The sequence below is a fragment of the Amblyraja radiata genome, chromosome 15 (assembly GCF_010909765.2).
Source record: "Amblyraja radiata isolate CabotCenter1 chromosome 15, sAmbRad1.1.pri, whole genome shotgun sequence".
Classification (NCBI taxonomy): Eukaryota; Metazoa; Chordata; class Chondrichthyes; order Rajiformes; family Rajidae; genus Amblyraja; species Amblyraja radiata.
The window spans coordinates 26,348,841-26,375,169 of NC_045970.1; the positions used below are offsets into that span (position 1 = coordinate 26,348,841).

Consider the following 26,329-nt stretch of genomic DNA (forward strand, 5'->3'; position numbering starts at 1 on the left):
TTATGAGTTTCAAACTACCATGCCCATGTGAAGTTGTGCTCCTGCCACTTCTCGTGCCTGCCGCTGCTAACGTTACACAAGTGGCCAGATTACAGATGATATATAGATTCTAAAACTCGAGATTAGGGAAGCGTTTCTACTGCAAATAGAGATTATGAAGGCAATATAAGGCACATTAAATAACCAGTTATTGATGTAATATAAAGGAACAATGTGGATGAAACAGAGAGTATGACTGCACCAGTGTGCATCTGATCTGATATAGAACAAGCATTTAGTCTGTGCATTTAATAACACTGCGTAAAAGGAAAAATTAAAACACCAGCAGATGTTTTCTGCCAGTCCATTGGAATTCACGATCAGTGAGCAACACAGAAAAGACACAGTCTTATCTCATCTTGCAGTGTTGGTATTGTAGTTTGTATACATGCAGGTGCATGTGCACTATTGCAGACAGTTATTCATGTGTCTACCAAAATAGATGGTTCTTTTATTGCTGTATAGAGAGATACAAGAGATGGTTTAAATGGCTCTTTGGCATCTGCAGTAATGTTATTAATCAGTCTGCTTTAAGCATTTAAAATCACGGAATAGAAATGTATCACTTTACCCACAGATTTTACTTTTAATTTAAAAGAAAATCAGGGAAGCTGGAAATCTTGACATTAAAACAAATCCATGTGTTGGCCTGTAATGAGGATAATTGGAAACGTTATTGCCCAGACTAAATCCACTGACAAGCTGCACCTATAAATTCTAAGGTAGGCAAAAATGCTGGAGAAACTCAGTGGGTGAGGCAGCATCTATGGAGCAAAGGAATAGGTGACATTTTGGGTTGAGACCCTTCTTTAGACTGGGGTTCGGGGGGGGTGGGAAGAAGAAAGGAAGAGGCGGAGTAGGCTGTGGAAGAGCTGAGAAGTGGAGGGGAAGGAGGGAGAAAGCAAGGACTACCTGAAATTGGAGAAGTCAATGTTCACACCACTGAGGTGTAAACTATCCAAGCGAAATATGGGGTACTGCATAGATGCTGCCTCACCCGCTGAGTTTCTCCAGCATTTTTGTCTACTAATTGGAGGAGCAGCACCTCATATTTCGCATGGGTAGTTACACCCCAGCAGTATGAACATTGACCTCCAATTTCAGGTAGTCCTTGCTTTCTCCCTCCTTTCCCTCCCAGCTCTCCCACAGCTTACTGTCTCCACCTCTTCCTTTCTTTTTCCCGCCCCCCCTTCCCACCCCCAAATCAGTCTGAAGAATGATCTCGACCGGAGAAGTCACCTATTCCTTTGCCTCATAGATGCTGCCTCACCCGCTGAGTTTCTCCAGCATTTTTGTCTACCTTCCATTTTTCCAGCATCTGCAGTTCTTTCTTAAACCCATAAATTTTAATAGGGGTTTACTTTTGTTTTTTTAATTGTTCACATTTTCTTCAATATAGTGATACATACGTGGGTCTTGATGCATTTCTTAATGTGAAAGCTGCAACTTTTGAAGAGTGGCCAAAATTCCCTTAATGCTTCCCTATTTACTGTTGGGAAAGTAGAGTAAAAGGATTGTCAAATATAGAGTTCTGCACTTGAATCTGATCTTACTTTCAAGGCGTGCGTGTGTGTTTGTATACAGATACACGAGTGTATAATAAATGTAGAGAATCTTGGAACTATTCAGCAAATCAGGAAGAAATGTGCCGAGTCAAGTGATTGTGAGATGTTCAATCTGGCTTGGGTCATCTCTGGCATTTTTGCCAAGTTGAAAATTATTATTATTTTTCTGTACTTGTGCCGTTACTGCCTCCTTGTAATCGCAAGGTAAAGGCTGTAAAGAGGAATGTAAGTTTAGAGGGTGAATGATGGGATTACTTTGAAAAGAGTTTGACAAGGACATAGTGAAATGCCATCAATAACTGGGAATCTCTGCTCTGAGACCTGGGTGCCAGCAGTTTTGGGTTTAAGCACACCAATTAAGTGGATGATGGATTCTTTTGGGTCTAGAATGAAACACCATAAATCAAAAAGTTTGATTTAAATAAATGGTCTTTTTGCATTCTTAAAAATAGTCCATGGATATTTTATTCTGTGTAGATTTGTAGTTTTGAAATTTTTTTTTATTTTCTATACATTGTTAAGCTGACTGGGGGATAAGTAAAAGGCATAGTTAAGAAATAATGGATAGCTTGTATTCCATTTTCTCTACCTGTGCTATTAAGAAAACTAGTTTTAAATCCTGCAGAAATATTTCTGCTTATAGCAATTTGTCATTAAACCTCTTGACCTGCGTTTCCTCTTCAACGTGCCTCGTCTAGAATTTAACGCTGTGTGCAATGTGAAGAAAGCATGGGGCCTCACCAATTATCTGGCGTCTGTTTCCATTGTGTGAGTGAATTGTTTGTGGGGTGGTTACCACTATGTAACTCTGTAGGACTGCTTGTGCCCATCTGGTTCTGGTTTTCTCTCACTGCAGTAGGGCTGAGTCTCATTTCCTCGCACTCACAAGGCACTACAAGAAATGATCTTGTTATGCCTTAACATAATTGAAAATTACATGTTGTGCAGACTAGCAGCACTTAAATGCAGACACATAAAACATTATGTGGTTCAGGTAAAGGCGCAGAGAAAAATAAGTTGCATTGGTAATAAACTTAAACCCCCAAAAAAGAGCAGATCAGCAGGTTTGCAACTTGCACAATGTTAATTGGATGTTTAATTCTTTTGTAAGCCCTTTTCTGCAGTCTTTTGGCCCTGGCTTTTGTTTTACTCTACAACCAATTTAACTGAAATACAAAATTGTAAATCAGATATGTTTCAAGTTAAGGATATATCTTCCCTCAGTTTCCTCTGCACAAATCCATTTGATAAGTAACTTGGCTAGAAAATCTTGTATTCAATAGTTAGATTGACCCAGCTACATAGTTTAAAAAAAAACATGCTGCAACAAAGAAACCTTTTGTGCGTTACTCTTTGACAGCTACAGTATAACTTGGACGAATGTTCCTGAAATTAAAGCCTCTCACCAGCATTTATCTCAGTAAAGCCCCTGTCCCACTTTCCCGAGTTACTCACGAAAACTCCCGAGTTTTCCCCTTGATTCGAACTCGGAGATACCAGCCGTAGGTACTCGGGGCTATTTTTATTTACTCATGGACATTTTTCAACATGCTGAAAAAACGTCCCGACTTACCTGATGCCCCGAGTACCTATGGTTGGCATTACGAGCTGCTACGAAATATCTACGGACTCGCTACGGACATTCTCCGAGTTTAAACCAAGGGGAAAACTCGGGAGAATTCGTGAATAACTCGGGAAAGTGGGACAGGGGCTTAAATGGCTTGCAGCCCACTGAGATGTCCTGCTTTCTTTTATTTGTTAAATACATTGAAACTTTACTCCTATACTTAAGTCTTATGACTTAAATGCCGGATTTTAACATTGATTAATTTATCTGGATTCTTTACATTTTTAACTTCTGATTTATGCTTCCCTGCGTGTGCTCAAGTTTAGATGGGTGGAATCAGAATGGTTGGATAAAGTGCCTATTTATTGACTTGAACCACATCTTTGGGTGAGGTGGGACTATTGGGGGTGGATGATATAGCATAACTGAAAAGCTGACAGAGTGTACACATTCTCCCTGGTGGAATCACTCTGAAGAAGAGTCCTGACCTGAAACATCACCAATCCATGTTCTCCAGAGATCTGCTGAGTTACTCCATCATTTTGTGTCCCTGGTGGATAATTTGTGGAATGGCTTGGGCAGCCAAGGAGGCAGGACATAGCAAGGCACAAAAGGCAAGAGGTAGTCCAGAAATTAACAAAGGTAAAAGTTAGAAAACCTTTCATCAGCATGTTGGAAAGCAACTACATCCAGAATGACGATAGACACAAAAAGCTGGAGTAACTCAGTTCCTTCTTACACACACACACAAAATGACTTCATCTTGACGAACCTGTGCCATTATTCTCAATAATAATGTTCTGGGATGTCACACAGTTCTGGGTTGGGACACCTTCAGAGTCCGAGGAAGGACCCCAACTTAACATCACCTATCCATGTTATTCAGAGATGCTGCCTGACCTGCTGAGTTACTCCAGCACGTTGTCTTTTTTTGTAAACCAGCATCTGCAATTCCTTGTTTCTGACATTCCAGATTGTATCTCTGCCTTATTTCTTGTTCCTTCACTATCAGGAGGATTTGAAACCGGTCTGAAAATTGGGTACAAGAATGTGGGGATAAAATGAGCGAAGACACTGAAACTTCATTTTGCAGCCAAAGGGGGGCCCAAAGTCTGTAGTTGGTTTGGTGTTGGCTGCTTCAAAATGAAATACATGAATACCAACTCATTCAGCTTCCTATCCCAGATTCACTTGCTTGATACTGTTCATAGTTTTATTAATAATAATAATAATGGATGGTATTTATATAGCGCCTTTCTAATACTCAAGGCGCTTTACATCGCATTATTCATTCACTCCTCAGTCACGCTCGGTGGTGGTAAGCTACTTCTGTAGCCACAGCTGCCCTGGGGCAGACTGACGGAAGCGTGGCTGCCATTCTGCGCCTACGGCCCCTCCGACCACCACCAATCACTCACACACATTCACACACAGGCAAAGGTGGGTGAAGTGTCTTGCCCAAGGACACAACGACAGTATGCACTCCAAGCGGAATTCGAACCGGCTACCTTCCGGTTGCCAGCCGAACACTTAGCCCATTGTGCCATCTGTCGTCCCGCTATTGACAATGACCCCAGGCTTATAGTGTGGGGTCTGAAACTGAACCACCTTGATTTTTGCTCTCTTTAGTTGCTTTTTGATACATAGATTAGTTTAGTTTAGAGATACAGCATGATAACGGACCCTTCGACCCACTGACTGCACACTGACCATCGATCACCCGTTCACACTAGTTCTATGTTATCTCCCTTTTGCATGCATGTCTTGCACACTTGGGGGCAACTTTCTGAGGCCAATGAACCTATAAACTTGCTTGTCTTTGGGATGTGGGAGGAAACTGAAACACCCAGAGGAAGCCCACAGGAGACGGGGGAGTAATAAAGTTAAACTCCCAAAAAAGAGCAGGTCAGCAGATTTGAGAGCAGGGAGAACGTGCAAACTCCACACAGACACGCCCGAGATCAGGATCGAACCTGGGTCTTTGACGGCGCTGTGAGACACCGGTTCTACCAGCTGTGCCATTGTCTTTTCATTTGTATGATTTGGATTTTAAATCAATGGGTTGGGGTCAGAATTGTAGTTGTTGTGTGTGAACCTCTCAAGTTATCAAAAATTGGATCCAAAGCACAGCTATCTACTAATTGGCAAGGTGACGGGACCAAAACTATAATCTCACTGGATGAACACGAGATCTCTGCTTAAGTGTATGCAGCCAAGTTTGGAACTTTTTGATTGTAGTGAGATTTTTCCTTGAAGTTAAAAAATAATGAATGAAGAAGATGACATCACGGCCTTGGAAACTGAGTATCGCAGTGGATAATCTGAAATTGAGTATTGCTGTATTATGAGGAATAGTATTGCATTCAAATTTTAGTTCTGGATAATGCTCTGTGATGTAAAGGCCGGGAATATTTCATTAACTTAAACTTATTTTAAAAGAGAATTCCATTGAAGCGTTAATAGGAACATTTGGATACAAAGTAGAAACCCTAATCAAGTTCAGAGTACTTAAAGCAAAAATGTAATGAGAGATGATGGGCATAGTCATATTTAAAATGCATCCAAATTGGTTAAATACTGAACACACTATACAAGGTTTGTTTCTGTATGTTCAAGAGGCAATTCTAATGCAGATCTAATAGCTTGACTCAGTTGGTCATTTCCAACTCTGAAGTTGAGTAAAATCCCACGAGTTCCTAACCTGACTGATGCTTCAGCTTGGCATTTAGTTTTAGGGAAGTGAGACGGGAACTAAGGAGAAATTGAATGATCTTGATCAATTTCAGAAATTGATTAAGTCCTTGTTCATGTGCTCTTTGTTGGAGTTGATAAGTTTGGAAGCCAGTCTTGTGGTAAAATTATTACTTGGGAATCATCCATGGGATCCTTATCATAGTTTCCCTTGAACCAACCCTTGGACTCAATGTTAGTGGGAGAAACTAGTTCTTTGTATTCCTTTCAATAAAGGAGGAGGCCATTCAGCCCAACAAGTGTAAGCCAACTTGGAGTAATCCCACTCCAACACTTGTTTCCAAGCAGCCTGTTCCCTCACATGACACAGTGGCATCGCCATAGAGTTGCTGCCTTAATGTGCTGGAGACCTGGGTTCAAACCTGACTATGGATGCTGTTTGTATGTTCTCCTTGTGACTGTGAGTTTTCTCTGTGTGCTCTGGTTTCCTCCCATATCCCAAAGAAGTGCAGGTTTGTAATTTTCTTGGCTTCTGTAAATTGTCCCCAGTGTGTAGGATAGAACTAGTGTGTGGCTGATCGCTGGTTGTTGTGGACTCCATGTGCCAAAGGGCCTGTTTCCCCACTGTATCTCTAATCTAAACTCTCTTCTGATTGACCTACCACCAAGCTTCACCGAGAGAAAATCTGAGCACCAGGAGGAAACCTCGGCAGTCACAAGAGAAATGTGCAAACTCCACACTGACAGCACCAGAGGTTGGGATTGAACCCGAGTCACTGGAGCTGTGAGGCAGCACCATTGTATATTAAATAATGCCATTGAATGTTCAACAGGCAGAATGTTCAACAACCTAATGGCATGTTGGCCTTCATAAAGGGAGAAGCAAAGAGGTCCTTCTGCAGTTGTACAGGGCCCTGGTGAGACCACACCTGGAGTATTGTGTGCAGTTTTGGTCTCATAATTTGAGGAAGGACATTCTTGCTATTGAGGGAGTGCAATGTAGTTTCATGAGGTTAATTCCCGGGATGACGGGACTGTCATATACCGAAAGAATGGAGCGACTGAGCTTGTATTCACTGGAATTTAGAAGGATGAGAGGGGATCTTATAGAAACATAAATTTATTAAGGGATTGGACACGCTAGATGCAGTAAACATGTTCCCAATGTTGGGGGAGTCCAGAACCAGGGGCCGCCGTTTAAGAATTAGGGGTAGGCCATTTAGATCTGAGATGAGGAAAAACTTGTTCACACAGAGTTGTGAATTAGTGGAATTATCTGCCTCAGAAGGCAGTGGAACCTGATTCACTGGATGCATTCAAAAGAGAGTTAGGTAGAGCTCCTAGGGCTAGCGGAATCAAGGGGTATGGGGAGAAGGCAGGAACGGGGTACTGATTGTGGATGATCTGCCATGATCACATTGAATGGCGGTGCTGGCTCGAAGGGTCGAATGGCGTACTCCTGCACCTATTGTCTATGTATCTAGGTTGTGTAAGAGACATAAGGCAAATAATATTTCTTGTAATACTCATTAAGAATAAATGAAAATGAATCAACATAGTAATTACATTGCAGATATTGTCCTTGAGGTCCATGTTATCTTTTCGTAGCTCCCTCTGCTAACATTTCTATTCTTTCCTCTCTACCTTTCTCTTAAATCCATCTGTATTGTGCCTCAAATTCGCCTTGAAGCAGCAAGCTTAGAAATGGAAACCCCAACAAAGCATATTATATTATTGGGGAGGACAAAGCAACTCGGATTACCCATTATTAGAGGCTAACTTCTTTATCGATGGGCTTGCTTGTTCTTCTCCATGACGCTCCTTATCTCAAAAGCACTCCACTAAAATGTCCACCATTCTTGAATATATTGACTGTAACAAAGTAAAAAGACACATCATTTTGTATCGGAAATCTTTGCAACTTAAAAAAAAGAAAACTGATTCTAATACGACTTCCTCTTTAACTATATCAACCGAGATTGTAAAAGACCACACAATCAATTGCTGGAATTCTATGTGAGTATGCACTTGTGTGAGCATTCATAAATAGCAAACTTTCAAGGATTGAAACTCAATTGCAACTGTTCAAAATTGAAACAGTTTTGCAGTAGTGACAAGGCTATTTTTGATACTGTTCTGTTATTTGTTGTTATCAGGCCACTCAGCAACAATATGACATTTTTCCTATCAACATGTTAAGTTCAAGAGTACCTTTTGGTGACTATCACAGCTCAGAGGTGGTGAATAATTTATAAAGAAAGAATGACCCAATATGTGTATTTAAAAAAAAGTTGTGAAATGGAATGCGTACTCCTTATAATCAATTTGTCACAATTGAGAGAATGAGTTGAAATTTGGTTAATAAAATATTGGTGAAACGCGGCACCTTATCGTTATTTGCGTTAAAATTGATAGCATTCGGCTTGCCTGAACATACGCACTAGGATCACAAGTAGATTGTTGTCCATGCAGCCCTGCTTCTCCACAGTAAGTTGTTGCCTGCCTCTGCAGATGGAATCCACACGAGAACAGATTTTAATGTGACTTTCAATCTTTTACTCGCTCTTGGTGTAAAAAGTGTTGGCCGTTGACCAAGGTGCCCCTGTTTTTATTTAGGTCCATGCAGTCATAATCACTGCTGATCAACCTAATTTTAAAGCTCAGTTTATAAGCATAGTTGTTTTCACCATTCCATTGATATCAACACATTGATTTTTAATTTATTTCAAGTTTTAAAAAAAATTTGGCTGCCTTTAACGTTTACCGCAATGAAAACTTTTGTAGCAGTCTTTAATTTACTCTCTGTGAAAATTAATAATTACCTGTAGTTTAGTTTGGTTTAGAGATACAGCGCGGAAACAGGCCTTTCGTCATACCGAGTCCTCACCGATCACTAATCCCCTGCACATTAATACTATCCTATACTAGGGACAATTTTTACATTTATACCAAGCCAATTAACCTACAAACCTGTACGTCTTTGGAGTGTGCGAGGAATCCGAAGAACTTGGAGAAAACCCACGAGGTCACAGGGAGAACGTACTAACTTCGTACAAACAGCACTCGTAACTGGGATCGGACCCGGGTCTCCAGCGCTGCAAGCGCTGTAAGGCAGCAACTCTACCGCTGTGCCACTGTCTGTACTTTGTTTGCTGTCTTTGGCTGCTTGACTTGCTTTGTCTTCACTCTTCCTGGATGGCAGAGGTTCCTGATTGAATTTAAAATTGGAATAAAGGAAATTGAGTCTTTGTGGGACAGTTTCATTCTAGATCTGTGGTGAGCCACTTCCCTGATAGCCACAATGTCCGAGAAATATATTTCTGCTGCTCAATGCTGTTTAAACAATGCGCTTATGTTTCTTCCATAAAAATATTCCTAGAACACTTGCTTAGATATAGATATAGAGATGACAATTAAATCATTGCTCCTTGACAGGGCATGATATTTGAAGATCATTCATTCATAAAGCGTAATGGGGTGTGGCCACAAGCGAATTCTTTCAAATCTCAAGCAGCAATGCGAAGTTTTAGAAAATAAAGATTTGGTGTCAATTGATACCTGTAATTGTGATTATTGTAGGCCAGTGGACAGTTTAGTGTGAAATTGAATTATTAGAATATTCTGTCACTGTATGAGTTTCTAAAGGGCAAGATGTCAGTGTCTTCATTATTTACAAAAATTGCCGCCTGTTATTTTTACTTTTTTTTACATGAATAATTTCTGAGTTGGAATATTGACATATCTTAATCAGCTGATATTAATCTGTTGGTATGTGGCACCCCCGTCTGTCCGAGTATTGATGATAAAAGTTGTGGTGGAGTTCAATTCTGTATTTTTAAGTAGCAGCACGTCGAACTGTTAGATGCAATTAGCCAGAACTTCAACGTCTTCAGCCATCTATTAATTTAAGAGTTTATCAAATTTTCTATCCATCCAAACCACCTGCAGAGTTCCATGATATTTATTTTTGCTTGTTATTTCCCATCCTGTTCTTAACAGAATCTTATTTTTTGTTTGAAAATAAGCATATTTTGGTTATGTCATCAATTTATAGAGTTGCTGATGCAGTTGAATTGATGGTGGATTGGGAATGAGAGAAATTGTTTAACTCTGGTTTGAAACAATGGGAAGATTGAAAGGCAGAACATGGTGACAATTTGAAAGTAAACATAAAGTCACAATCTAGCTCATTTTTGATGTTGCACTCTGTGAATATACTCTGAAAATGTTTAATTTAAAAATATGCCAACGGTAAAACAATTGTACAGATCGATGTTAAGGACATTATTCTCTGTCACATCAAATGGTTTGTTTATGACAGGTCATCATGATATTTTTTCATTTTATGTCTATGTTCATTTGTATTTATAGATTTTTGTTTTATTTTATTTTAATCATTTCCCTTTGTTCTGTTTCCCATCTCCAGTACCTGCAGATGAAATGGCCATTGATTGATGTACAGGCAGGGAGCCTACAGGGTAGACAAGGACTCAAGGATGCTAGGTCCCCATCTCCAGCACACATTGTTGTAAGTAGTGGCCAGATACATTTTCTTTGCTTCAGTGGGATCATTTGGAACTTGATGTTTGTTTAACAAAATAGCACTTAACAAAAATTAAAGTGATGTTGAATGAGCCATGTGAAGTGGGCCTATTACTGTTGAAGTGTACCTTGGGATCAGTGATGCATTCATGGCCTGAGTTTTCCGGTCAGCATTCACCCTCATTATACTGTGTAAATGACTGTAACTTTGGAGGATTAATATGTTAAATTGGGAAATCCGGAGATGCCATCAGCGATGTTTCCTGGTCCCGTAAGATGCACTAATTTGAAGCTTCAGCAAAGTTTTAAAAACTAGTAATACGCATCAGACTCCCATTGCGAGAATCTGCAATCTAATTTTATTGCAATAAAATACCGATGCAAAATGTTGTGCCTTGCTACTGGAGGTGTATTTAAATTTCTAATGGTGTAAGGCCACCACCTCTGGCTTTAAAAACTAATTTTGTAAATTTGGAAGCACATTCCCTCACGCCAACATTTTTTTTTGTGTTCATTGGCTTTTAAAATGTATTTATGGAGCTCCATTTGTAATATTTTAACTTAGTCACTTTATATTTTAAACTATCTTGTGTTTTGAGCAAAATATTTACACCATCCTTTCTGCTTCCTTGTCTGATTGTAAGAATACTGATTTGTGAATGGTTGCAAAGACGGCTGTAATGTGGGTACCAAATATCTCCTTAAACTGGCGACTCACGGCCATCAACTCTGAGAAGAGGGAATTCATTTTCACTAATTCTTTGATGCTAACCACAAGTACTGTTGCCATGGCACTATGCAAATCCTGCGGCGTAGTGTGTGATCCCTAAACTAAAGCACGTCCACAAAAAAGACAGAGAATGACATAAAATGCCCACCACCTCTAACCTCATCTTTCGCATTTTGTGTTCCCAAGGTGGCCTCCTGTACACCGGTGAGACGAAGCGTAGACTCAGCGTCCGCTTTGCTGGACACTTGTGCTCGGTCCATCAAGGCCTACCAGATGTCCCGGTTGCTAACTATTTAACACTCCTTCCCATCCACATAATAACCTTTCTGTGCTGGGCCTCCTCCAATGCCAGAGTATTGCCACGTGCAAACTGGAGGAACAGCACCTCGTATTCCGCTTTGGCAGCTTGCAACTCAACAGTATGAACATTGAATTCTCGAATTTTAGGTAACTAATCCACAAACAGCCCCCTTTCCTTCTTCTCCCCCCCCCGTCCCCCCCGTCCCCCCCCCCCCGTCCCCTTCCCTGTCCCTGCGGTCCTTGCACAGGTTTTTCCCCTCACCCTCCTCTTCCACCCACATTCCTTGCACAATTCACAGCCTTTTTATTCTCTGCCGTCACAATTCGCAAAGCCTTATCCTTTTGGACTCGCACCTGTCTCTTCATCTCTGATCTTTGGCCAGCAATCTACCTATTAAACTTCTCCCCACCCCCTCACCTGTGTTCACTATTACTGGCCATGCTCTGTACTGCCCTTCCTCTCTTCCAGCTTTCTTTCCCACCCCCTCCCTGCAAACAATTGGAAGAAGGGTCCCAACCCGAAATGTCATCTATCTATGTTCTTCATAGATAGATGAAGAACATAGATCATCTATGTTCTATGACCTGCAAAGTTACACCAGTATTTTGTCTTTCTTCAACATCAACAAGACCTGCTTCTTCTGACTCTTGACATAGCAGCAAATAATGAGCTTTTCAAAAAAAGTCCACTGCTCATTATCTTTTTGTTATAGCAGTTGTCTCCTCTAGTTTTTTGTCTTGCTGAAAATCTTATGGTGTGAATCATGTGGTCTGAGTGCAGGTAGATGGGACTAGGGGAGAATTAGTGAATTGTATTGTATTGTAGTATTCAGCACGGACTAGAAGGGCCGAGATGGCCTGTTTCCGTGCTGTAATTGTTATATGGTTTTATTATATGGTTATTTAAGAAACCTCTGAGAAAGAGCTCAAAAGTTGGTAGAACACAGGTTACCTTTTAACCTTATGAAATGGATGCCTCTAAAGTGCAGAGAGTTATGTTGGCTGTTCCTCTTCCTTTAGAAATGTTGCAGGTTAATTTTTCTCTTGTGTTTCCCTATTTGTGAATTATTTGGGTCCCATATTTACAATTGCAGTTAAGTAAAACCAATCCTCTTGACCATGACTGGTCTTGAATTTTTTACTCTCTCAATCTACTGTGTTTAAACACTAGTTGTGTATAATTGGCAAACTATTATCATACAAAATAAAATTTGCCCAGGAGCTGTGCTTATATCATTTTAAAGTTGTGTTTTCCAATCCAGTTTTAGAAACAGTGGAATAATAAGGATTCAAAGTAAAGATGTTGCTGTGGATCAGCGTTATTAATGTAATGTGACTTTTGGAAGCATGGTTTGTGCGTCAACTCCATCCTGCCTGCTAAGTGTGGCTCTGATCCCAGCAGCAGATTTGTGGGCCCTGATTTTTTAGCTTTTTTTTTGTGGGCCTGTGAGTTTGTTGCTGTGATAAGGGAGCCAGATTTATCAGGGATAAATGCCAGGAGCTAGCTCATGGGCATTACTCTCCTGGGACCTCCATTAGAATGATAATGGTGAAAATATAGCAAAGGAGTTGTGCAAGTCCTTGATGTTTTGTCCTGTGGCTTTGCTGCTCTGTATTCACAAACACAAGTGCACGCACACTTAGCAATGCTATTTGCTCTGCTTCAGTGACACTTCGGATGGACACTGCACTATAGGTTATTCTGTGACTGCACTTTTTTGTTGTCGAGGTGTAAATCAAAATAATTGCTAAGCAAATAACTTGTTTTTTTCTAAATTGCCCACAGGACCGATTAATAGTGTAGTTGATAAATTTATAAAGTGGTTATGGAATGAGAGCTATTTATCTTCAAAGCTTGCAAGTAGCTTTATGATAGCTATCTGGTAATGTCTATTGTGTGCATATTTTCTGTTTCCTCACTCTTGTTTATACTGTTGTGGTGAGTTGTTAGTTAATTTGCACGTCAACAATGAAAGTAAATCGTTTTTTTCTCAGGTTGCATCAATGGCAAAATAATCCCTAATAGTGCAGAATAAATTAGTGTCTGTTCTTCATTGATGAAGTTTCTAAATAAATTTAGTTTAGTTTATTGTCATGTGTACAGAGGTACAGTGAAAAGCTTTTTATTGCATGTCTGCCTTGTCTGTTACAGTTGGATGTAAATTATTCTTGTGACTGAGCAAACTTGGGAAAACACCGTAAAAATAAATCTTGCTCCATTGCATTATTTGTTTGTTGCCTGTAAGGTGGAAAAGTATGTGTAGGAAGGAACTGCAGATGCAGGTTTAAACCGAAGATAGACACAAAAACCTGGAGATAGACACTGAGTTACTCCAGCTTTTTAGGTCTCTCTTAGGTGGAAAAGTAGATATACTTTCTGAGAAAAACCTATCATCAGAGACATTCAGTTTCCTTTCTGATTATTCCAGAATACAAAAGAAATAGTTCCAATTTAAACCAAATTAAAGGTACTTAAATTCATAGGGCATTGAACGGCTTCTATTACATGAGGCGTATTTTGTCTGCAATGCATTGATATTTGGGATATATGGATTGATTGTAATCATGTATTGTTTTTCTGCTGAAGATAGACACAAAATGCTGGGGTAACTCAGCAGGACAAGCAGCATCTCTGGAGAGGAATGGGTGACGTTTCGGGTCGAGCCCCTTCTACGGAATAGTTAGGGATAAGGGAAATTACTGATATAGACGATGAGGTAGAGAGATAAATAACAATGAATGAAAGATGTTCAAAAAAGTCAGAAAACTAACTGGTTAGCACGCAACAAAAAGCATTTCACTGCACCTCGGTACACGTGACAATAAACTAAACGGATAAACTGGATTTGGAGCTTTACATGGAATCCAATAGAAAATTAGTTGCTTAATATATTGCATTGCCAAATTGGAAGCATCATTTATAAATTTGTGAGATAATTTAGAGATAATTTACATTGAACATTTGTGTTCCTGTACAGATTATTAGAAAATGGAAATATGTTGCAAAGCCAAGTCTTTTTGTTTATTTCTGATGTGCACATCACCAGGAATGCAGAGATTCCAAATTGATTGTGAGTCCTGAACACGTGCTACTGACTAATGTTGCATGAGTAACTCAGCGGGACAGGCAACATCTCTGGATAGAAGGAATGGGTGACGTTTTGGGTCGAGACCCTTCAGTCTAAAGAAGGGTCTTGACCTAAAACCTCACACATTCCTTCTATCCGGAGATGCTGCCTGGCCCGCTGAGTTACTCCAGCATTGTGTCTATCTTCAGTGTAAACCAGCACCTGCAGTTCCCTCCTACACAATGTTTTATGGGTGTTTTGAATGCTTATGTTCAAAAGAAAATCAGAATGCATTTATAATTTTGCTACAGGATAGTAAACTGCCTTTTTAATGTGAGATGTGAATGATTATGTGACGATTTCATGTCCAGTGTCTGTAATTAATGTAACAGGACAACTTGTTTTGCTCAAAATTCTAAACATACCTTTCTCCAAACACTCATGTCTTGTCTGAATGCCAGATGCTTTTACATTGCTTGACTCAAGTTGGAAATGTTTTCAATTCTTGAGTTAACCACATAATGGGGGACTTCTCTAAATCACAAAGTAGCATTTTGTGTGAAGCCATAATTAAACTATTATTTCTACTCCAACCCCATCACCCGCATTCTGTAAAAGGATATCAAAAATAGAGATTTGTGCTCACTGTTTTGATCAAGATCTTGGGTTGAAGACAAATAAGATGTTGATACAAACATTCGCGTTTTGATACAGTGTGTTAGATTGCTGTGAGGGAAAGTACAAAGGGAATTTTCTTGGAGATCTAAACTGGAATTATTTTAAATCCACACACAGGCTTCTTCATATCTTTTAAATATTTTAACTCCCTTTTGAAAATGTTGCCACAATGTTTTGCTGAGTCAAGGGATGGAAGTTAAACGTGTCTGATAAGGGATTGCTGAACATACACCATTCCTCAACCCATTATCCTTTGAGATTCACTAGTGTTAGTTGGAAGGTTTCGCTGTTCACTGTTGACTAGCCCAGTCACATTAAACAGCTTTGCAATCTATCTTAGTTAACTCTAAAGTGTGTATAAAAGACCAAGCTGGAAGTGTTGTATTGCAACTTACTGGTTGAAGCATCAGAATAAAATGTGATGATAAAAAAGTAAGTAATTGTTAAATTTAGGGTTAGGGTGATGCAATAGGTGTATGATGCAATGTATCTCCATTGCAGCTATGCTGATGGTGCCCTAAATATCAAAATAATCTTGTTCTCTGCAATATGTTTGGAACCTTTTAATTTTCCGTCTGAATAGTAGTCATCCTGTTTTGATGAGTTTCAATTGTGGTATGTATTCCTGGCAGTATTTTTGGTGTTTTAGTTTAGAACTGCCTACTAGCTTGGCAACTAAAATGGCTCGGGGCAACGACTTTCAGCCAAGCTGTAAAACTACATAATGCTAGTACCAGGGGTCGCATTCCTGTGGCATACTGGACGTCAAGGTACACTGAGCCGTGCAGTTAATAACTGCCCTACACTATATATATGTACATACGTGTGTGTGTGTGTGTTTAAGATTAAGATTAAGATTAAGATAATTAAGAAACTACTAGACTATGTGGGACCAATTGGGGTGTGTGGGCGGGGGGGCGGGGGGGGGTGCGCACTCTGCTCACCCCGGACCTTCAGCTTTTGGCCTCACTCAGCGGATCCCGGTCGGGCTCCGGCTTCACTCAGTGGCTTCCGGCTCGTTGTGCTGGTCGCCGCAGAAGCAACCCGCACGCTGCTCACTCTGCGTGTTGCGCACTCCGCACTCGCTCAACACACTCTGCTCCTTCAGCTTTATTCTCCTCGCCGTCAGTGATTGACAGCGATTTTTTAACGATTTTTAACTTTTGTACTATTCCACCAATTGGAACAAAACTTGTTGCACTTGTAGCACAAAAGAATCATGAGTAAGGTGGCAAAAAATCATAGCGCTATCGGGTACCATATATGCGCAAATGTAAAAACAACACAAACCGGAAAAGGACAAGATGAGAGTTTTATAAGTATATAGATGTATTTTGTGGTTGATTAAAAGTCAGATTTATATATTTTTGTATGATAAACGATTTTTTACGGAAAAATTCATAAAATCTCAACTGTTCGGTGTTTCATGTGACTTAGTACAATTAAAACAGCTGAGCAGGATGGGATTTTCGAGCTGGTGAGGCAGATTCCTCACTGAGGAATTATTTTGAGAATGTAAATGAAGAGAAATTGCTTAAGCAACAGAACAACTAATACCGCTGACAGTTATGATTTATCAGCAGTGACCAGAAGGTGAAGCTTCAGTGGAAGACTGGCAATTTGGAAATTTTGACATTAATAAAATCACCAATTTGCTTCCCTTGGTGTATATGCAGAATGTCACTGAAAAATTGAGTCACCGATCTGACCCGAGCCAATGAGCCAGTTCTCTTAAGTCCTTAATGAAGAACATTCCTTAATGTTCTGCCATTGATGGTGTGGCTCTGGTAAATGAAACTTGATTTACTTTTTGTGATTTTTGGTTTAGTTCCAAGATGTTTTATCAACTTTATTTGGTGTTCAATACAATTGAGTATTTTTGGATATTTAAATGAATATCAATTGAGGTGCATCAACCTCCACTCGGTATAAAACGCAGCCAAAGCAAAACTTGTAATATCAGTTAGTTGGTTCAGCCCTAACCTCTTCATTTCTCTTAACAAAATCTTCACTTTCTTTCACAGAAATCTATTTACCTTTTATAACTTAATACCCCGTTATCTACTTCCATCACTTTAAATCTCTGGCTTTTATCATCACACAATCACATCATTAACCAATGCATCCAAGAGTCCATGTGGACTGATCCAGATCCATATAAAGCACTTTGATTGAAATGCTTGAACTGTTTCACACATTGCTGACATGGTTCAAAATAAATTTATTTTCCAATTGGGCCTTTAAGAATTAAAAAAAATGTTTAAAATCAATTGAAGGAGAGACAATCAACTGACCTTGATATGCAATGACATCAGGGGCAGTTTTACATGATTGGTTCAGATCTCGGGAAAATACACTTCCAGATGATCTTGAAGACAAGGGGCAGATACCCTTTGTATTGGCAATGTAGCAAGTGTACTGTTAATCATCCACTCTCAAAAACCTGCACTCATCCAAAGTGCTGCCTAGGAAACGGGTTATTCCATAATAAACCCAATGCCAACATCACAATCTTGGAAGTCTTAACATCCTGTTAAATTTCTGATGATCTATCTCTCTAACTTTCTTCAGCCAAGAGAAGTCGCCAATTTCTTTGCAACACTAAAGCAAACCTTTAAGCTGCATGCCCTAAATATTTGCATTTTCGCTCCCTTAAAAAACCCCTTGCGCTACGATGCATTTTTTAAAACAAGTTTAATTAACTGTCCTGTATTGTGTCATATTGCCTGCTCCTTTTGGTTCATTGTCAGTTTTTTCTGATAGGACTCCTGTGCGATGTTTCCATTGTAAGGGATGCTCCTCAACTTACGACACTTCGACTTGCGATATTTTGGCTTTATTATGGTGCAAAAGCGATACACATTCAGTATAAACCGTACTTTAAATTTTGATCTTTTCCCGGGCTAGTGATATGCGGTATGATATTCTCTCGTGATGCTGGGCAATGTCAGCGAGCCACAGCTCCCAGTCAGCCACGCGATCACGAATGTAAACAACCGATAGCACGGCCAGCGAAATGCCGCACCTCTACTTGCTTGCAAGACGCCGCCACCGACAAGACGTGCTTGGTGACGGCGTGCCGACCGACGCCTTCTTGGGCAGCTGCACTGGCTGGTGCTGCAGCTGAGCTGGTTGTTGCTGCCGCCGTCTCTTCACCATTGCTCCCTTATCCGGCGCTGGGCCAGCCTGAGGCGGGGTGGTGCCGCTTCCACCGTCTCCTCCTCCCTCTGCGCTTCCCCATCCACCGGATTCGCCGGGAAATTCCGGCTTCTGGTTCTCAGCCATGCCGGAGTAGCTCTAAACCCGTCCTTTCCACCTCATTCTCTCGGTTCCATTCCCTCACCAGGAGCGGCCAAAACTAGTGGAGCGATGAGCGCCAGCAACCGTTTTTATGAGGCGAAGGCAGACAAGGAAGAGTAAACCTGAAAAGGGCCCTTCATGTTGGGTTCTTTAGCAGCCTGACTCATTACCTTACTGCCATAAAACCTTCCATGAATAAATCGATCCCAATGCACTGTAACAACCGAGGCATCGCAGGCTCTGAAGTTCGCCTCTGGGTCAACAAAACCGCATTCACTGCACATGTTAGAGAGCAACAGCCCCACCTTCTCCCCACACCCCACAACACTTTGTCACTTCAACAGTGCTAGTGCTAGAAAATGAATGTTTCTCTAAAAATGAGAAGTAAACTTCTGTCGCTGCTGCCGGAGTAGCGCTCTCAAAGTGACAAGAATGCTGTGCTCACTTGATCACTACGATGTTCTGATGAAAAGGAATGCTGTGTGCATAGAAATGCACCTCAAAAACATATTGCGAAACAAAATGTTAGCAGAAGTGCCCAACATCAAGATCGTGCTGCTTCCCAAGAAAAACAACGGACACGGCACAGCAGAAGAGAGAGAATGTTCGGTAGGTTAGGTGTGCTAAATGCATTTTTTTCACGATATTTTCGATATACGATGAGTTTACTGTATATGAATACAAGCTTGTGTTGCCATAGTTTGGTTCGAAAGGAAAGACTGTGGAAGAGCATGGCATGTGTTACAGATTCCAACTACTCTCTGGGGGTGGTGGGGAAATGAGTTTTGGAATCAATCCTGAGATTCTTTCTAGCATTCTTGCCCCTCACTGTAAGTTATGCCCTCTATTTGTAACTAACTCTGCAGTAGGAAAGACTTTCTGCAGCATACTATATCTGTGCCCCTTTTAATTTGTATACCCCCTTAACTTCCTGTACGGAATAGTAAGCAAGCCCTCTCCTCATAATAGAAGCAAAATGATTCTAATCATGAAGTAGGATGATTAGGAAACACAAAACATGCCAAGATTCGGGGACAAAATAATTCTAAAACTTTCAATTTCTATTAGTTAACCACCCCTCTCCTTTATGAACATTTAATAACCCTTAAGGAGACTGAAGGTTTTAATGCACTAAATATTTGTTGACAGTAATTTTATTTGGAATGGTGATCTTTACCTGGCATTGACACTAGCATTGGGCGGTTTTGCACAGCAAGGAACTCCTATAAAGAAGTTGCTGCCATTGCTTAATGTAAAACAGCATACCCTTGCTTTTAATGTTGCCAAAGGTTACATTTGCAACAAATGAAGGGAATAAGTTTCTTATCTTCCAAGCAGCTCGCAGAGTTAACTGTACATAGTTGTACCAAGTATTTTTTAGGAGGTTGGGAAATCTAATTTTGTTACTTTGTGTTTCTTTGCAAAGAATTCATTGAGCCAAAAGATTACATTTGATTTATAAATAATGATTGCATCACCGTGTTAGAAATTTAGCGTTCTTCCACATAATATGGGAGTTATCATTGTGACCCACCTTCTTAAAATAAAAAATCTGCCACTCTTAATGCTTTGATGGAAGTAAAACTGTTTCACCCTAATGGTTCAGGGGGGACCCGAACAATCCATACTGGAAAGTTTGCAGGCTTGTCAGCCACTCTGCCCAGTACGGACACTTTCCAACAATCGTAGGTGACCATTTGCAACCAAAGTAAGAAGTTCTTCGTAGAAACAAAGAACTGCAGATGTAGGTTGACAAAAGAAGGCTAGAGTAACCCATAAATGTTGATGTTAATGTTCAAACATAGGGTGACGCACATGCAACTTTTATGGTGATTGGGAGGATGACAGAAAGAAAAGGGAATGGAAGAGTAAGGCATATGATTCACTTGGCTTCACAAGAATGTCCTGGCCTGGGAGTGCTTGACTCGCCTATCAGTGCTGCCAAAGACAAAGTGATGGAGACAGGGTATAGTGACGGAATATTCCACTCCATTTATGTTTCTTTAGTTTTTCTGTCTTGTGTTTAACTTTTATTGAAGTTGGGCAAACTGAGTTTACACAGCATTTGTTTCCACCCCCCCCCCCCCCCCCTTTTATTTCCCCTCTTAAATTTCAATGGACCTCCTTGAGAGGATAATGAAGGTTTTTATTGCAGTTAACTTTTTTCATGCTCTAGATTATGAAGCATGCCAGTAATCCTTCAATCGCAAGCTCTCCAATATTCCTAAGCCTCATGCCTCCACAGCCCCTGTCTTGGTTGAAGCCATGCTGGGCTTGCCTATCCATGTACTATGTCAGGAAAGCTGGGCAAGCTGCAACCCTCCAAAGTGACAGGATTTGGTGGGGAAGTCTCTTGACCTAGTTTCTTTTTCAAACAGCCATATCATGTACTTGTCCATAGAGTGGAATCATGTCACATTCAAAGTTTTCCTTTATTTCAATTTTAAAGTGTCCAAGTGACACTTCTGTTCAGAGTGATTTATATTTAATTGTCCAACACCCTAAGGAATCTAGCTTGCATCTGGCAATGCTTCCATTGGAATGGCAACCCTATATTATCATGAACAATTGATCCTTATTCAGAGTTGAACCTGGGCAATGTCCTTGCACGGGAATTCATCAGAAGTCTAGTGGTAATATAGTTGAGCGTCATCTTTGACTTGTTTGTTGTTTAGTTGCAGAGTTTGCAGCAGAATTCATTGGATATGAATTATAACTGGAAACGCGGCCTAAAATTAAGCTTTCAATTTTTTCCCAATGCTGAAGACAGTACTGGCATTATTACTGGAAATTTCTAATTTGCAACACAAACCATCAGTTGAAGAGAGTACTGGACATGGTATGGGGGTCTGGAGGGTCTGTTTCTGTGCTGCATAACTCTAACTCTATGTCTTCCAGATTTGGCCTAATAATTAGGTGTGTGGTCATCTGGAGGAAGATTTGTGTTTTTTTTAATTTGACACACTATGTCAGCCAATGAGTTATTTTACAGCAGACAAAGTCAACTTACTTTTAAAACAAAGGCAATCTGTTCAAAGAGCACAGGGAACAAACTGCAGCAACTAGTCTCCCCCTAAACAGAAAAAGCAGGATAATTACTCCAGAATAATAAAACAAGTAGAGAACAGCAACCTATAAACTACCCCCATAAAATCAATCAGTTACATACAGCAATGTGGTCCCTAATTTTGATTTATGGAAAATGCCCAGTCGTTTCCATTCTGGCAGGCTGGACTGCATTGCACACTTAGACTTCACTTTTATAATTTTTATAATTATTTGTAATAAATATTCTTGGGAACAGTGAACAAATGCTGAACTAAAATAACATCACAAAAGTTATGAATATTACTGGTCCACATTGTACTGTTGTATTTCCCAATAGTCTAGTGTGCGAATCAAAAGCTATTGAGGAGGTAGCTTTACTTGTCCACGCTTGTCCTTGTAAAATAATATAATGATTCCTAGATATCTACCGTTTCCAATTTTAGCTATAGTGGCAATTTCCTTTGAAAGTTATTAATGGCACCCTTTCCAGATTAAATTCTCCAATATGTTTTAAGAAAGGAAAGATAATTTTTACCAATAGCTTTGAAACTGTACTTTAGCTACTGACCCACATTCTGGATAAAACATATTTTTCTGATCTTTTCTGAAGCCCCCCTGATTTTTAGCATCTTCATAAAATCTTTCCTGTGAGAATTATAATCTCAGTTTCTCAGGTCTCAGAGCCTAACTGAAATCTGTCCATTTCACCGATATGTTTATGTCGGATATAATGGATGATAAAAAAAAAGAATGATTCTGTCAGTTTTGCAATCAAATTTGAATTATAATTTTCTCTTAAGAGTCTCTACTGAATTTATTTGCACAAAGGACTTCAGGCTTTAGCAATAACACAGGAGTTTTTTAATTTATTGACCTTTTTTTTTTTGTTATGTTATCTGTGAGAACTGTGTTCATGGGCCTGTTATGCTGCTGCACGTACAAATTTCAGTTTTAAAATGTCATTGTTAATTTTCAGTACGTATGACAATAAGACGCTCTTGACTCTCTTGAATATGAGGGTTATAAGTAGAACAGTTTTGCCAAAGGGCAACTGGGATTTAGTTTAGTTTCGAGATGCAGCACAGAAACAGGCCCTTCGACCCACTGAGTCCACGCCAACCAACGATCCCCACGCACTAACACTATCCTACACACTGGGGACAATTTATCATTTTACCAAGCCAATTAGCCTACAAACCTGTATGTCTTTAGAGTGTGGGAGTGCACCCGGAGAAAACTCATGCACGTCACAGGGAGAACGTACAAACTCCATACAGACAGCACCTGTAGTCAGGATCGAACCCGGGTCTCTGGTGCTGTAAGGCAGCAACTCTACCGTTGTGCCAGCCTGCTGCCCTGTTACCTGATTTGATTTTTAACTGGAACAAAATAAACTTTTATCCTCAAATGCTGGCCAGCCATTCCCCATGTGCACGTGGCACCTGCTTGTTCATTTCAATAGCAGTGTTTTAAAAGCTGTTTATTTCTCTGTTCTTCACTGAGATTAATTTCGCCGGTAGCCTAATATGAATTGGGAAATTGCTCAGTGAGTCTTTGATCTAGGCAGAAGCTGAGGTGCACAGATTTTACTCGGGTGTGACGGATGGAAACCAGGTCACCTCAGCAGAAGCAGCGCAACCAGAACAATTGTCAAAGATTGGCAGTAATGTTTTCTCCCTGTCAATTACAAAGAAGGAGCTTGAGGCCAGTCATCTCATAAGGTCATAAGTGATGGGAGTAGAATTAGGAGGCCCATCAAGTCTACTCCGCTATTCAATTGTGGCTGATCTATCTCTCCCTCCTATCCCCATTCTCTTGCCATCTACCCATAACCTCTGACACCTGTACTAATCAAAAATCTATCTATCTCTGTCTTAATCAAAAATCTATCTCTATCTCTGCCTATCTCTTGAGATTTAAAGACTGTTCCGAAATCCAGCAGATTCTGCAGTGTATGCAGGTAGTTCAGAAACGGGAGAGGTTTACTTTTAGAATCCACCAGCATCCCAATTTGGGTTCAATTAATTCCTGACAGATTTGTAGTCAATTTGGTTACATACAGAGATAGCTTCATTGCTTTTATACCAGTGGGTAATGGAACAATTGTTTCTCCTGTTTCAGTGTGTAAACTATAGCTTGCAAGAAAGAAAATAGAAGTATAACAAATAATTTGTTGAGTGTAGTACGAAGCCTCTAACAGGCAAACCATGAAGTGAAGTGAAGCATCAAAACGTATCTGGTTATATTCTGGCAGAGAAATGCATATTGCAGAAGGTGATATTTCCAACATTTGTCATCATTGCTCAAGTGGACAAATGGGAAATTCTTGTCATCTCAAAATTAAAACACATCCTTCCTGGATCAGGTTGAATTGCATTTAAACAGATTCAGTTTTAGTAACTGGATGTTGAAGCTGACAACCTAAGAACTAGACCATAACCAGAAAATGTCATTACTCCAGGGAGCTGGCTCGCGAGACAATTGCACCATTGTATTGGTGGGTTTTATAGGCAGAAGGGAGATTTGTGGTGGTTGAATGTTTTCTGGGCAGAGGAGGGGTGGGGGCGGGGAATGCAGGAGGTGAGCCTTGACTTCTATGAGGGTAGCTGTCAGCAGTTGCAAACTAGCTGCAGATTTTTCACCCAAGAATGTGATTGCATTTATTTTCCTGTTTGATTAAACAGGGTGGGAAAAGAACACAAGTAATTTCTGCTCCTTTCACCCCTGCCTTGGAGCAATAGCTGTAGAGAATGACTGTTCCACAAGAACAAAATTACTTGTAGCAAGACCTTAAAACAAAAGCCTACGGAGCCATAGATTTGAGGTCATGCAGACTGTGAAGTTGGGAACGGCCCACTCTGAGTTGCACTGGAAAGGACTAATGTCGTCTTTTTTCCTCCTTTTGGTATTCTATCTGAATGTTAACAAGTAGTCTTTTTCATTCATAGAATGTTCATCTATAACTGCGCATAAAGAATAAAAATTATGAATGATTATTCAACAAGACAGTGCCTCTTTGTTCACCCATCTAGGCTCCATTTCAATTTTTTTTTAGAGTAAATCGGCACAGTGTAATTCCCTCGCTCCTGTTAGAAATTGGTATTTTCATCCTTTTAAAAAAAATAATCGATCGTTTATGTCAAAGTCAATTTTATTCGTCACATACACCCGAAGGTGCAGTGAAAAGGTGCTGTTTAAGACAGCAAAACACTTCCTTGTCAATCAGTTAGACTTAAAGATGGAGATTATCGAAATGTGTGAGGGTTGATTCTTGAGGTGGGAAAACTTGCTGACTAAATATGTCTTCACCAAAAGAGCTGCCTCCTGTCTATTGATTGATTTTTAACAAAGTTGTTTGTGTCGCTTGCCCGTCACTGAGAGTGTATGGTTGTGGTAAGTTACCCACGTGAAGAATTGACCTAGATCCCAAAACTGCTTACACTGCATTCCTAAAGTTTGGGTGGTGAGATCAACATTGGTGTCCGGAGATCAACATGGTGTCCATGTTTGCTTTGCTGAAGCCAGTCTCATTGGTATGACAACTGACACATGTCTAACCAGTCGGTACTGTAGTTTAGGCTTCACTGGGCATGGTGCATGCACAGAAAGTTTGATACCATTAGAAATTAGAGACACCCATAGTTGAAGTATCTTAAATATCTGTGCATTGAGCTCTGCAGTCCCCTTTTAAATTAAAAAATGATGTTAAAGGTGTGACAAAAGCAAAGGTGCAATGATTTTAGTTTCAACAAAAAATATTTTCCTCTTATTCTGAATACCTGATAATAAGTATTAACTCCTTGAAGGTGCTACTATATTAGCTGCAAAATAAATATTTTCCACAGAATACTTCATAATGTATGATTTGGAAGCGGGATTAAAATGGGAAAACATCAAAGGCAATCAGTAATATATGTTGTTGGGTAGTGAATTTTTTTCCTGCAATGCCCTTAACATATTGATGTTGATGCAAGCAATTTTGAATTCAAAGTTGGGCCTTAAAATTATGCTTCACTGACGATCCCGAACTGTCACCCATTCCTTCTCTCAAGAGATGTTGCCTGCCCTGCTGAGTTACTCCAGCATGTTGTGTCTATCTTTGGTGTAAACCAGCATCTGCAGTTCCTTCCTACACTTAATATTATGCTGTTCAAGAAGGAACTGCAGATGCTGGAAGATCGAAGGTAGACAAAAATGCTGGAGAAACTCAGCAGGTGCAGCAGCATCTATGGAGCGAAGGAAATAGGTGACGTTTCGGGCCGAAACCCTTCTTCAGTCTGATTAAAACAAATAATAACATTGGGAATTAAAACATATTTGATTGCATTCCGTTATCAAACAGTGAATGTTAGCTCTGAAGACATTTCCAGCACAAAAGGGTCGGGGGGGGGGGGTGGTTATGAATCAGTGCAGGATGGATAGATGGTGGTGGGGGGGGGGGGGGGCTTGAGAAAGCAATCGGTGCAGATTGGATGGATTGAGGCAGGGGAATTAGTGCGTGTTGGTTGGAGTAGGTAAAATTGTGAGGGGAGAGCGCGGGGGATGTCAGTGGGGTTGAATGGGGGGGGGGGGGATCTGTGCAGGATGGATAGGGGGAGCAGTGCAGGATGGATGGGAAGGAGGGTCAGTACAGGATGAATTGGGGTCAGTACAGGATGAATTGGGGAACCAGTGTAGGATTGATGGGGAGTGGCAGGATAATCAATGCGAGGTGGATAGGGAGCTCAGTGCAGGATGAATAGATGGGGGGGGTAGATGAGGAGGGGATAAGGGGAGTGGAGGGGAGTGTACAAGAGAGAGA

General features: G+C 40.4%; 1 protein-coding gene across 32 annotated transcripts in view; it reads left to right on the plus strand.

Moving 5' to 3' along the window:
• tcf7l2 (transcription factor 7 like 2) overlaps positions 1 to 26,329 on the plus strand; it is a 170,487-nt gene that overhangs the window by 59,174 nt on the left and 84,984 nt on the right. For all 32 annotated transcript variants that reach the window (XR_004414168.1, XM_033033859.1, XM_033033861.1 and 29 more), the window contains exon 4: positions 10,289 to 10,390. Coding sequence is in view for 31 of the 32 variants with exons in the window: in XM_033033859.1 (XP_032889750.1) it covers positions 10,289 to 10,390 (102 nt within the window). In the remaining variant the exon portion in view is untranslated. The remainder of the gene's footprint in view (positions 1 to 10,288; positions 10,391 to 26,329) is intronic.